General features: G+C 54.5%; 2 protein-coding genes across 2 annotated transcripts; both read left to right on the top strand.

The window, feature by feature from the left end:
* Window positions 1-296: 296 nt before the first annotated feature.
* Window positions 297-4,705, top strand: Mettl1 (methyltransferase 1, tRNA methylguanosine). The gene is made up of 6 exons (XM_052165143.1): window positions 297-443; window positions 1,419-1,582; window positions 2,878-3,062; window positions 3,156-3,269; window positions 3,428-3,529; window positions 3,651-4,705. Exons 1-6 carry the CDS (start codon window positions 355-357, stop codon window positions 3,798-3,800), a joined length of 804 nt encoding a protein of 267 aa, XP_052021103.1. The 5' UTR covers window positions 297-354; the 3' UTR covers window positions 3,801-4,705.
* A 1,531-nt stretch (window positions 4,706-6,236) lies between these two features.
* Window positions 6,237-10,320, top strand: LOC127670962 (25-hydroxyvitamin D-1 alpha hydroxylase, mitochondrial). Its single transcript, XM_052165577.1, has 9 exons — window positions 6,237-6,446; window positions 7,042-7,232; window positions 7,647-7,849; window positions 7,935-8,135; window positions 8,209-8,381; window positions 8,638-8,810; window positions 8,986-9,064; window positions 9,440-9,637; window positions 9,962-10,320. Exons 1-9 carry the CDS (start codon window positions 6,252-6,254, stop codon window positions 10,073-10,075), a joined length of 1,527 nt encoding a protein of 508 aa, XP_052021537.1. The 5' UTR covers window positions 6,237-6,251; the 3' UTR covers window positions 10,076-10,320.
* The last annotated feature ends 1,876 nt before the right edge of the window (window positions 10,321-12,196 follow it).

The following is a 12,196-nucleotide window of genomic DNA, read 5'->3' as shown; positions in this document are numbered from 1 at the left end:
TTGGTTTGAGACCACCAGGAGAGAGAAGAAATGATGCTTGATTCTACTGTCAGAAGCGGGTCCCTCACATCCCGCTCACCTGTGGGGTGCACAGGTGCCTGTGGACATTTGAGAACCCAAATTAGGCAGGAGCAATCGAAGGGAAGATACAGGGTGCCCGGAGCTCGCCTTCCCAAAGCACGGATAGAGATAGCAGAGCTCAGGTTTCCCCGCCCGCTCCCTTCAGGGTCCTCTCCCCCTGGTTCAGCGGAATGTGCTCTTCGCTCTTTAAAAGGCGGGACCTACTGGCCGCCCGCCGTCTGCGTCATCACCTCGCGCCCGGAGCTCGGCTCTCCACGTGGACTGTGTGGCGTGATGGCGGGAGCAGAGGCCCCCCAGCCGCAGAAGCGCTACTACCGGCAGCGCGCCCACTCCAACCCCATGGCAGACCACACGCTGCGCTAGTGAGCGTGCCGGGCGGGGTTCCGGGAGGGAGGGCGGCCGCCTCTGGCAGCCTGGGAAGGCGGTCGCGCTGGGGCCACAAGCTAGGACTTGAGATGGACCTGGGAGGCTTGTCCGGATGACACGTCAGCTGAGGATGGCTTAGGGAGATTGGGCAGAAGGTGGACTGGCTGTGGTGTTGGACGCTTAAGTCTGGGTGGACTTGCCAACCAGATCTAGGAAGAGGAAAAAAACTATCGCCGAAACTAAAATGAAGCGAAGCAAGTTGTCATTTCCAGCTTCCGTTTTTTGTTTTTGTTTTTAATTTGGTTTGGGTTTTGGAGAGAGGGTTTCTCTGTAGAGCCGCAATTGTCCTGGCACTCTGTAGATCAGGCTGGCCTCGAACTCACAGAGATCCAGCTTCTTCTGCCTCCAGAGGGCGTGCACCACTATACCCGGCTCCGATTTTGGTTTCTGAATTTATAAAAAGATAAACATATATACACACTCCTGGCCTCTCCTTGCTCCATCCTCACCACACAAAATACATAAACAAAGAGGGCTGGAGAGATGCCTCCGTAGTTAAGAGCGCTTGACTGCTCTTCCAGAAGCCCTGAGTTCCATTCCCAGTAATCACATTGCGTATCACTTATAATGGGATCCGAGTGCCTCTTCTGGTGTGCACGAAGAGTGAACACTCATACACATAAAATGCACTGGTAAATAAAATTTTTAAAATATACATAAACAAAGTAGTGCTCCAGTGCCTGAAGCAGTCAGTCTCTGGGAGAAGCTGAACATCAGTACCCAGAAGCGCTTGGCAGATCAGCAGCCATAGCCTGATGATGGGACAGTGATTCACACCCTCGAAGTCCGGGGACTTTTCATTGCGCCTTCTACACACCACATGGCCCCATTCCCTGCACACTCCTACACAAGCACGTCTGCAGTGGTATGTCTAACAGTCTCATGAATCGCATGTCTTTTTTTCCCCATAGCCCTGTGAAGCCAGAGGAGATGGACTGGTCTGAGCTTTACCCAGAGTTCTTTGCTCCACTTACACAAAACAAGAGCCATGATGATCCAAAGGATGAGAAAGAAAAGCACTCTGGGGCCCAAGTGGAGTTTGCAGACATAGGCTGTGGCTATGGTGGCTTGTTAGGTAATAAGCTGTCGTGGGACAAGGGGGGGCCGGGGTTCTGCCGTCTCAGCAGGTTAGAGGCGGGGATTAGTTGACCTTTTCTCCTGGGACCAGACACCAGTGACATCAGTGTGGAGAGCCTCCCCCTTCCTTCTACTCTGGGTCTATGGCCTTTGCCCTGGAGAAGGGTGGGGGTGGGGTGGGGGGGTGCCTCAAATGTATCTGAGAACCTGGGTTGTTCTGTCTGGCTCCAGTGGCTCCAGTCCCTCCGTGAGCCATTCCCCTGCCTTGTGCTGGGTCAGTGAGCCGGTCAGCACAAGCGTCAGAGATCAGCTCCTGTGGCCACTGATCCTGAACCGTCTTTCTCGGGGATTCCACCACCTTCCCTCCCCTACCCCCTTTCTCACCAGAACACATTCTGCCCCACCCTCTCATGTTTTGGGGTTCCAATTACATTTCTTTGTTTTCCAGAGCATGCATGTCAAGCCTCTGGTCCGTGTTCACATCTTCCCTATATAGATGTTCCCCAATAGACAGATAACAGTGTATCAGAGAGGAGGAAGGAACATGGTGCGTGGAGAGTGAAGACTTGGGCTCGTGTTGGCCCTGTCCCCCTTGTTAATTCTGTGGTCTTAGCATTTCTGACCCTCAGTTTCCCCAATCTTCACACTGTACCAAAGAGTGTTACAAAGACTAAATGAAGCCAGGCGGTGGTGGTGCACGCCTTTGATCCCAGCACTTGGGAGGCAGAGGCAGGCGGATCTCTGAGTTTAAGGGTAACCTGGTCTACAAATTGAATTCCAGGACAACCAAAGAAACCCCATCTTAGAAAAAAGTAGAAATTAAATATGGCTACATGGTGACATCACTGTAAAAACTCAAGAGCAAATGCAAGTTGTGCCTGTGGCTCCTGTCCTTTTATTCTAGTTAGTGTGACAGAGCTTGTCTTGTTGGTTATTTTATTTTTTTGAAACAGGACTTCACTATGTAGCCCTGTCTGGTCTGGAACCTCCTACAGTGAACAGGCTGATCTTGAACTCACAGAGATTTGCCTGCCTGTTTCCCATTCCCTACTTCTAATTCTTCATATTAAAGGCATGAGCCACCACACCGTGCTCCTGGGACAGTGTGATTTTCCTGTCTCTTGTGTTTTGTGTTTTTCCTGTCTCTTCTGCAGAAAATCTCTGCAGGGCTTGGCTATCTCTGCCCTACTCCTGGCTTAGATATCTACAAACGAAAACTCTCTTTCCTGTTTAACCTCTCTGTGCTTCCTCAAAATGTGATACTGATGGGCCCCTTGATGTCTTTGTCCCCAGTGGCACTGTCACCGCTCTTCCCAGACACCCTGATTCTGGGTCTGGAGATCCGGGTGAAGGTGTCAGACTATGTGCAGGACAGGATCCGGGCCCTCCGTGCGGCTCCCGGGGGCGGGTTCCAGAACATCGCCTGTCTGCGCAGTAACGCCATGAAGCACCTTCCCAACTTCTTCCGCAAGGGCCAGGTGCAGCTCGGGAGCAGCCGGGTGGGCGAGGCCGGTCGGCGGGTGGAGCCGGGCATTCACGGGCAATCCTGTTGGCGAACATCTGTCCCACAGCTGGCAAAGATGTTCTTCCTCTTTCCGGACCCGCACTTCAAGCGAACAAAGCATAAATGGAGAATCATCAGCCCCACACTCCTGGCAGAATATGCCTACGTGCTGAGAGTCGGGGTGAGTGAGGAGGGACGCCGCTGTGGGCAGCCTGCCCGGGGCTGGTCCCTCAGCAGTCGGTCTCCGGGGAGGCACATTTAGGCAGTCGCACTGTCAGCATCGTCACCCCGTTGCTCAGCTTCCTGCGGCCCCTGCCTACAACGGTGTCGCCTGTGCAGGGCCTGGTGTACACTGTCACTGACGTGCTGGAACTGCATGAATGGATGTGCACCCATTTTGAAGAGCACCCACTATTTGAGCGCGTGCCTCTGGAGGAGCTGGTAAGCACGACGCCTGAGGGGCATGGCAAGGGTGCAGCCCTGTAGTGAGGCCTGGAGCTAAGCTCAGGGCCCTAAGGCAGTGTGAAGGGTGGGCGGGACGCTCTGGACTCTTCCTCTGCAGAGTGAAGACCCCATCGTGGAGCACCTCGGCACGTCAACTGAGGAAGGAAAGAAAGTTCTACGCAACGGGGGAAAGAACTTCCCAGCTGTCTTCCGAAGAATACAGGATCCCCTCCTCCAGGCAGTGACCCCCGAACCCACCCTGCCTTAGCCAGACCCCCTCTTCTAGTGACTGGAGAAAAGATGAGCTCCCCATGCCAGGCCTCGCAGGCTGGGACTGTGAGGCTGTGACCTCTCCAAGACGTCAGGGCGCAGTCTGTCGGTATTCTGACCCGCCACGTCGCCCTCACCGCCTTTTTGTTCCTCCACTGTCAGAAGAAAGCAAATGAAGCTGACTGAGAAGGTCAAAGGACCTTGGACCAGAGCGGGTGTTTGGAGGGCTGGGCTGTGGGTCGCCTGTTCTCTTTGAGCACCCCTTCCCTGCCTGGGCCTTCTCTAGCTAGGGCATGTGATGCCCCACTGTCTAGGCCGTGTGTTTGGCCCAGGTTACCCTCAGTTGTGTTTACTTTGCAGTCCTAGGGGTGATGGGTATGTGCCCGTGTGTGTGTATGTGTGTGTGTCCACATGCCCATGTGTGTGTGTCCACATGCCCATGTGTGTGCCCAAGTGCCCATGCGTGTGTGTGTGTGTGTGTGTGTGTGTGTGTGTGTGTGTGTGCGCGCCCATGCCTGTTTGTATGCCTAAGTGCCCGTGTGTGCCCATGTGTGTGTGCCCATGCCCGTGTGTATGTCCACATGCCCATGTGTGTGTGCTCATGTGCCCATGCCACTATTTCCAAAGAAGGACCGGGGTACGAATCAAATGCCTCCTCCCGATTCTTCCTGCTTACAGTCTGACCCGGGCAGTCTCTGCTGTCTTTATTGTTGCGATCTCCGTGGCGTCTGTGAAAAAGAGCAACAGGATGGAGAACCTTCCTTTTCTTTACCATGTTGAACTCGATTCTAGAATTTCAGCCCTGACAGACTGGCACAGTGGTGCCTGATGGGGAGAGGGAGGGAAGGCAGAGGAACGGGGAGATACGCTGGAAAAGACCTTTAAAGAATCATTTGTATTTCATGTGTTTGAGTGTTGCCTGCACACATATGCATGTGTATCACACAATGCCTGGTCCCCTTGGGGGCCAGGAAAGGAAGCTGATTCCCACGAAGCTAGAGTTACAGATAGTCTGAGCTGCCCTGTGGGTGCTGGGAACTGACCCCTGCACCTCTGTAAGAGCAGCCAGTGCTCTTGACTACCGAGCCCCCTTTCCAGCCACTAACCTGGAGAATCCTGTGGCTGAAAGCAGTAAGCGGCTGCTGACCGCAAACATCACAGAGGTGGTGGAGCCGGCCCGGGATTCAGAGTGTGCCCTTGGCTTCCTTCTCTCTAGAGACAGGCTCTCCAGATGTGTAGGAGGCCAGGGCATGCACAGCACACATGTGCTGGTACAATGGCAGTCGAGGAAGGTCAGCTTCCATCTTCCACGCTGGGGGTCCCTGGGATCAAACTCAGGCCATCGGGCTCAGTGTGAAGTGCATTAACCTGCAGAGCCATCTTGCTGACTAAAACACTCCTTCATTTCTGTTCCTCGGATCCTAATCCCATGTCTGAAAAGAGCGGTCTCCTTGAACTAAGAGATTCCCTTCTAGAAACAAAGATGGGGTCTGGAGAGATGCCTCGGTAGATGAGCGCACCCAGGCTTCCAGAAAACCCAAATTCAGTTCCTAGCAACCAAGGTGGGTGACTCGCTTCGTGTAAATCCAGTTCCAGGAGACCCAGTGTCCTGGATTCTTGGTTGCTGCTCTCATGTGAGTGCGCATGCACACACACACACACCCCAATATGTGTACACATAGCTTAAAGTCTTAAAAAGGAAAAGGACAGCCTATGGCTCAGCAGTTGAGAGCCCGTGAGAACCTGGGTTCCCAGTATTTACAGATGGCTCACAATCACTGTAATTCCAGATCCAACTCCCTCTTCTGACTTCCCTGGTACCAGGCCACATAAGTACACATGTGTAAAGGCAACTGTGCACATAGACAGCAAATCTAAAATACAAAAACATGAAAGGTGAAGGTGGCTGGTCCCAAGCTAGCCCACATGGTGTGACATGCATAGGAGGGGAGAGGCGTGGCTAGTGCAGGCGAATCCCCACAGCAAAAAGAACCTAGGAAAATGGAGACAGCTGAAACTGCACCTTCTACCTAGTTTCCATGCAGGGGATGACGGGGAATTCCCAGGACTGGGCCTGAGGAACTCCACTCCCCAGGGAAGTGGGAAATCCGTCAGGTACTGGCTCCTGAGCTCCAGGCACATAGCCTTTCCCAGGAAGAACTTTAGACCGCTGCTGGACCAGGGCATTAATACAAGAGGAGCACAGCACCTCTGGTGGGGAGTCCTGCAACAGGAGACCCAAAAGCCAGCAGGTCAGCCCTAGCCCTGCCCACTGGTCTGGGTGCTGAGCTGCTCAGACCACTGCAAAGGGATTGGCTGAAGAGCTTGGAGAGGGGCGTCTTCACCTCCATGGCCAAGGGTATATAGGGGTTCAGGCAAGTGAAGATGCTCTGGAGAAGTGCTCTCGAGCAGACACCCCAAACGTTGAGCAGACACCCCAAACGCAAACATGAGCCAGGCAGTCAAGCTCGCCTCCAGAGTTTTCCACCGAGTCCACCTGCCTCCGCAGCTGGATGCCTCACTGGGCTCCAAAGGCAGAGACTCGGTTCTCCGGAGTTTGTCGGACATCCCTGGGCCCTCTACGCCCACCTTCCTGGCTGAACTCTTCTGCAAAGGGGGCCTGTCCAGACTACATGAACTGCAGGTAAGAGGACAGTCCTTGCCCTTGGTAGGACTGCGCTGGGAGAGCTGGCTTTAATGGCAGAAGGGGCCACGGTGATGAACACAGAAAGGCTGGCCAGTGAGGATGGGCACCTGTGGATTATGAAAACCTCACGCCGGGATTGCAGAAGGTTCTGCTGCCCGAGTCTGTATCTAACTCCCTCCCGACAGTAACAGTAAACCCTGCAGATCCAGAACAAGGGTGCTGGGGGAGGGAGAGCGCGGTGCTATCCTGCAGATGAGGCTTAAAGCTATGCGTTCCTTTTCTTTCACTAGAGGCTCTTCTTGAGGTGCGGCTAGGAGAGGAGCCCTGAAGGAACTGCTCCCCCTAGGCCAGCGCCAGATAACCAAAGAGAAGTGCTGAATGTCTGCTTTAGCGAAGTTCTGTTTTGCCATTCCTTCTCAAACTCTCATGGGATGGAAGAAAAAGTTTGCCACATCGGGGTCCTACGCTAGCCCTGCACTGGAAAAGCTCTCCTCTCCCAAGCCTAGCCAACATCCTTGGCCCTGGCACAAGCCAAACTGAGAATCACTCGCCCCCCCCCCACCCCCGTATTCAAATGCGCCCCTTCTCCCAGGTGCATGGTGCTGCCCGGTACGGGCCAATATGGTCCGGCAGCTTCGGGACACTTCGCACAGTTTACGTGGCCGACCCTACACTTGTGGAGCAGCTCCTGCGACAAGAAAGTCATTGTCCAGAGCGTTGTAGTTTCTCATCTTGGGCAGAGCACCGTCGCCGCCACCAGCGGGCTTGCGGATTGCTAACGGCGTGAGTCGACCCCTGAGCCCCAATTCCTCATTCCAGCCCCGACTTCCACAGCCAAGTTGGGCTTGGAGGGAGGTCGGCAGTTTCCATCAGTCTTCTGGCATTTCCCGGTTCTCCAGTCCGAACTCGGGCCGAGCCGATTCTCCACCCCTCCCTGCACTTTGGGGGCCAGAATCCTACGGATCCGTGAGATAGGCGAGGGCACCAGCATTTGGCTGGAACGGAAGCGTCCGTGATTCAGTTTACCAGGGAACCCACTCCCATCCCTGGGCAGGAAGTGAGTAAAGAGGAACGGAGATGGGATGGGCGAGGTCAGGGGGATTTCTACAGCCTGAGGGAGCAGACACAGTTCTCCTGGTCACCCCAGCCTTCGCCACACACGCTCACATCCCTAATGCGCCCTCTGCACCCGCGCAGGGATGGCGAAGAATGGCAGAGGCTCCGAAGCCTCCTGGCCCCGCTACTCCTCCGGCCTCAGGCAGCCGCAGGCTATGCTGGAACTCTGGACAACGTGGTCCGTGACCTTGTGCGACGACTAAGGCGCCAGCGGGGACGTGGCTCTGGGCTTCCCGACCTAGTTCTGGACGTGGCGGGAGAGTTTTACAAATTTGGCCTAGAAAGTGAGTCTAAAGCAGAGGTAGGGACCTGTGTAGGTAGCTCTGGGTCCTGGACGCCTGGTGTCTGACTGCGCCCCCTCCTGGTCAGGCATAGGCGCGGTGCTGCTGGGATCGCGCCTGGGCTGCCTAGAGGCTCAAGTCCCTCCAGACACGGAAACCTTCATTCATGCGGTGGGCTCGGTGTTTGTGTCTACACTCTTGACCATGGCAATGCCCAACTGGCTGCACCGCCTTATACCCGGACCCTGGGCCCGCCTCTGCCGAGACTGGGATCAGATGTTTGCCTTCGGTAAGGCCCGGGGAAGGGAGCTGGGTGTCTAACGCCCCACTGGAGCAGTGAGGCAGTGCGCCTTCCTTCTTAGCCCAGAGGCACGTGGAGCTGCGAGAAGGCGAGGCTGCCGTGAGGAACCAGGGAGAGCCTGGGGCGGATGTGCTGTCTGGGCATCACTTAACCCACTTCCTTTTCCGGGAAAAGGTGTCTGTCCAGTCCATAGTGGGGAATGTGACAGAGCTACTACTGGCAGGAGTGGACACGGTGAGGTTCTCTCTATACTGCTACGGGTGCCATTTCTAGAGTGCAGTGTCCTCGTCCATCCCTGTCCCATCCCCCACCACAGCCTCCAGTGCCCTCCACGATCCCCCCGAAAGCTCTAGGGCCACTTTTCTGATTCAGAGATATAGGTTTAGCCTTAGTTATTCCTTGGTCCCCGACCACTCCCCCCCCCAATGCTACCCCCTTCACCCGGGGCCCCATGTCTACCAGCTCAGAGGGTCTCACCTGTTCCCCCCAGGTATCCAATACGCTCTCCTGGACACTCTATGAGCTCTCCCGGCACCCCGATGTCCAGTCTGCACTCCACTCTGAGATCGCAGCCGCTGCAAACCCTGGCTCCCGTGCCCACCCTCAAGCCACTGCTCTGTCCCGGCTACCCCTGCTAAAGGCTGTGATCAAAGAAGTGTTGAGGTGATGGGGCAGGAAAGCAGGAACTAGATAAAATGCCAGTGGGGCGCCGAGGCAGGTGGCAGGTGGCTGGCAGTGCGAGGAACTGGGGGCGAGGGGAGAGAAGCCGCCGGCCCTCTGCTCCCTATGTTTTTTTCAGCCTCGCCTTGCTGAATCCATTTTTTGTTTCATGACCTAGATTGTACCCTGTGGTACCTGGGAATTCCCGTGTCCCAGACAGAGATGTCTGTGTAGGAAACTATGTTATTCCCCAAGATGTGAGTAAATCCTTCTGCTAAGCCATTTCTTACTGCTGTGGGCAGAAGCCATTCTCAAACACTCCCCAGAGCCTTTCTAGCCTCCCTCCCCCAATATAATGGGAGTAGTAAAGGAAGGTCCTTACCACCAGCCAGGGCCCACTTTTAAACTAGTCTGTGGATCCTTCATGTTCCCCACCCTACATTCTTGGGCTTAGACTGATAACTCTGATCCCTCTGGGGGGAGCGGTACAGCCAAGACAGGGTCTTCCTATACAGTCCAGGTTGGCCTTGAACTCACGATCTTCCTGCTTCAGTTTTCTGAGGGCTGGAGCTGCCAGAGTAACTCGGAAACTCGGCTACCGAACTGACAAGTCTGTCTTTATTTCCCACCAGACACTGGTCTCCCTGTGTCACTATGCCACTTCAAGGGACCCCGCTCAGTTTCGGGACCCCAACTCTTTTAATCCGGCTCGCTGGCTGGGGGAGGGTCCAGCCCCACACCCATTCGCATCTCTTCCCTTTGGCTTTGGCAAGAGAAGTTGCATAGGGAGACGCTTGGCAGAGCTCGAACTGCAAATGGCTTTGTCCCAGGTAAGTGATCTAGAACTTACACTGTCTGCTGACCGGCCGGAAAGGCCTAATAAACGTGGGTGATCCTGACCTCTGACAAACATAACAAAACACAGAAGACTCAGCAGATAGACCCAGTGACAGCCCCGTTTAGGTCTGGAACATCAGCAAAGATATTTGCACTATCATTTTCCCTTCCACAATCCCCTGCCCTCACTGACCAAGGAGTCCCTTGGTGGCTACAGATGCCATCCCAACAGTGGGCACTCTAAGGTTCTTTACCAGTTAAGGTGCCATTTTAGACCCACCCACAGTGACAACCTTCTTCCCCTCCCCCGTTTCCAGATCTTGATCCATTTTGAGGTGCTACCTGAGCCAGGCGCTCTCCCCGTCAAGCCCATGACCCGGACTGTCCTGGTACCTGAGAGGAGCATCAATCTCCAGTTTGTAGACAGATAGTCCTGTGGAAGACAACTGGCACTATCTCTCCCCAGACAGGACGTTCTTTGTCATACACAAGAGGCACACTCTCCCTCGAGGCCTGTCTGTCCGAGCAAACTTCAGGGAGTGGGCCCTGCCCTACGAGTACTTGGCCTGACTCAGCAGGATCACAGAACCAGGATCCTTTCTCCTGCTTAGTACTTCTCCTGATCATTCCTCAAGATCTAAAGCCTTCCGATTTTAGCACATCCTTAAAGCGCCAACTCAGGGGTTAACTACCAGCCCCTGGCAGCCTGGGGAAGGAGTCACCCACTGATCCTTTGGTGCTTACCATGTTCATTGGCATGCTGTCTAAGCATTTATCACAGCACAAGCTAAGTGGCTGTGTGTGCATCTGGTCTGCACCTGGTCGCATCTCTACCTGACCACGTGAGCTCTCCGAGAACACTGATGACAGGCCTACTGGACTTTTAGCTCTTTTCCTTTTTGAGACAGAGTCTTGCTATGTAGTCCATGCTGTCCTTGAACTCACAACCCCCTCGCCTCACCTTCCTGAGTGTTGGGTTACAGACACGAGCTACTAATTCCAGCTTTATCAGTCTGCCAGGGGCTATCCCTGGCTATTTGACATCATACATTCTCAGATTGAATCTAGACCATGCGGCAGAAGGGACCACCACTCACTGGGCTCTCTCCAGACAGGACCCTTTTCTCTCTTACTCTTTCCTCTTGGAAACTATATCTGCCCTTGCCTACTTTGCAGCATTTAAGCCCCACCCCCTTGGCTCTGATGCCACTCTGAAGTGGACCCACTTTTTCTTTTCCTTTTTTTTTTTTTTTTTTTTTTTTTTTTGGTTTTTTGGATTTATTATTTTTTTTTTTTCCGAGACAGGGTTTCTCTGTATAGCCCTGGCTGTCCTGGAGCTCACTCTGTAGACCAGGCTGGCCTCGAACTCAGAAATCCTCCTGCCTCTGCCTCCCAGAGTGCTGGGATTACAGGCGTGCGCCACCACCGCCCCGCTGGACCCACTTCTTATCACCCATCTTTTGGCCTGCCCCTCCCCCAGCCTGTCTTTTTATATTAAAAAAAGTTATATTTATTACATCTTAAAATGTTTACTCCTTGGCTTTGGGTTTACTTCTTCCTTCCCCACACCTGGCACGATCCTGAGCCCCATCACCCACCTTGGCTCCTCTCAGCTCCCGGGAGCAACTCCCATAACGACGGGAGGTCTGGATGGTCCGTTTGGAAGAGTGTTTTGTGACAATCGCAGACATGTTTCCACGTGTAATGGGAACAGCCGAGTCTCGTCCGGCATCCTAGAGGAGACTTAAGGGGGTGTCCAGTGAGCGCAGGAGCTAAGTCGTAAGGTGGGTCTGGGTGCTTCGGGCTTTTCAGAGATGGCCAGAGGCGGCGTGACTCTGGGTGAGAGAAGAGCCAACGCTGAGGGGCGCCCTGGAAAGCCCAGTCCGCCCTCCTCCACAGAAAGACGTGGATTGCAGCGGCACTCACCCCGGCAGGAGTGAAAGGAGACCTTGAGGAGCCCTGGAGGCAGAAGCAGCCGGGACGGGGAACCCCGTTTCCCTGAGAAGCCCTGGAGTGTGGAGGCAGAAGCAGGCCAGGCCGGGAGACCCCATTTCCCTGAGTCAGCATTCTCTGCCCCACCCCCACCCCACCCCCAGAGGCTGCACACAGTGCTCTCCTTGTGAGGTACACAGATTAACTCACCCTACATCCCAATGAAACTCTCGGCACTCCGAGCACATGTCTGGATCCAGCTCACCCCCATGTTAGGACTTGCCTCTGTCTCCATCCGTCCTTCACACTCCAATTAGCTGGGTATAGATTCCACTTCCCACTTCCTCCACTCCATCCTAGACATGGCCCCCTAACCACTGAGACTCTGCCAGCCAGTGGGCTTCCCACGGGGATCAAATCACGCATGACCCAGAGCAGCAGGGCATGCTGGAAGCCTTGTGCTGAGGCCAAGGACTCTGGACATCTCTTCCTCCTCCTCTTGTCTCTTCTGTTCACTCACTATCTGCTTCTACTGTCTTACCACCAAGTTCTGCTTCAACATAAAATACCCGAGTTTTGGCAGATCTGAGCTGGAAAGGTAACGCTGAGGCTACAAGACT

Source organism: Apodemus sylvaticus, chromosome 20 (assembly GCF_947179515.1).
Source record: "Apodemus sylvaticus chromosome 20, mApoSyl1.1, whole genome shotgun sequence".
Taxonomy (NCBI): Eukaryota; Metazoa; Chordata; class Mammalia; order Rodentia; family Muridae; genus Apodemus; species Apodemus sylvaticus.
The sequence above is the reverse complement of the archived record's forward strand: the minus strand, read 5'-3'. Positions and strand labels throughout refer to the sequence as shown.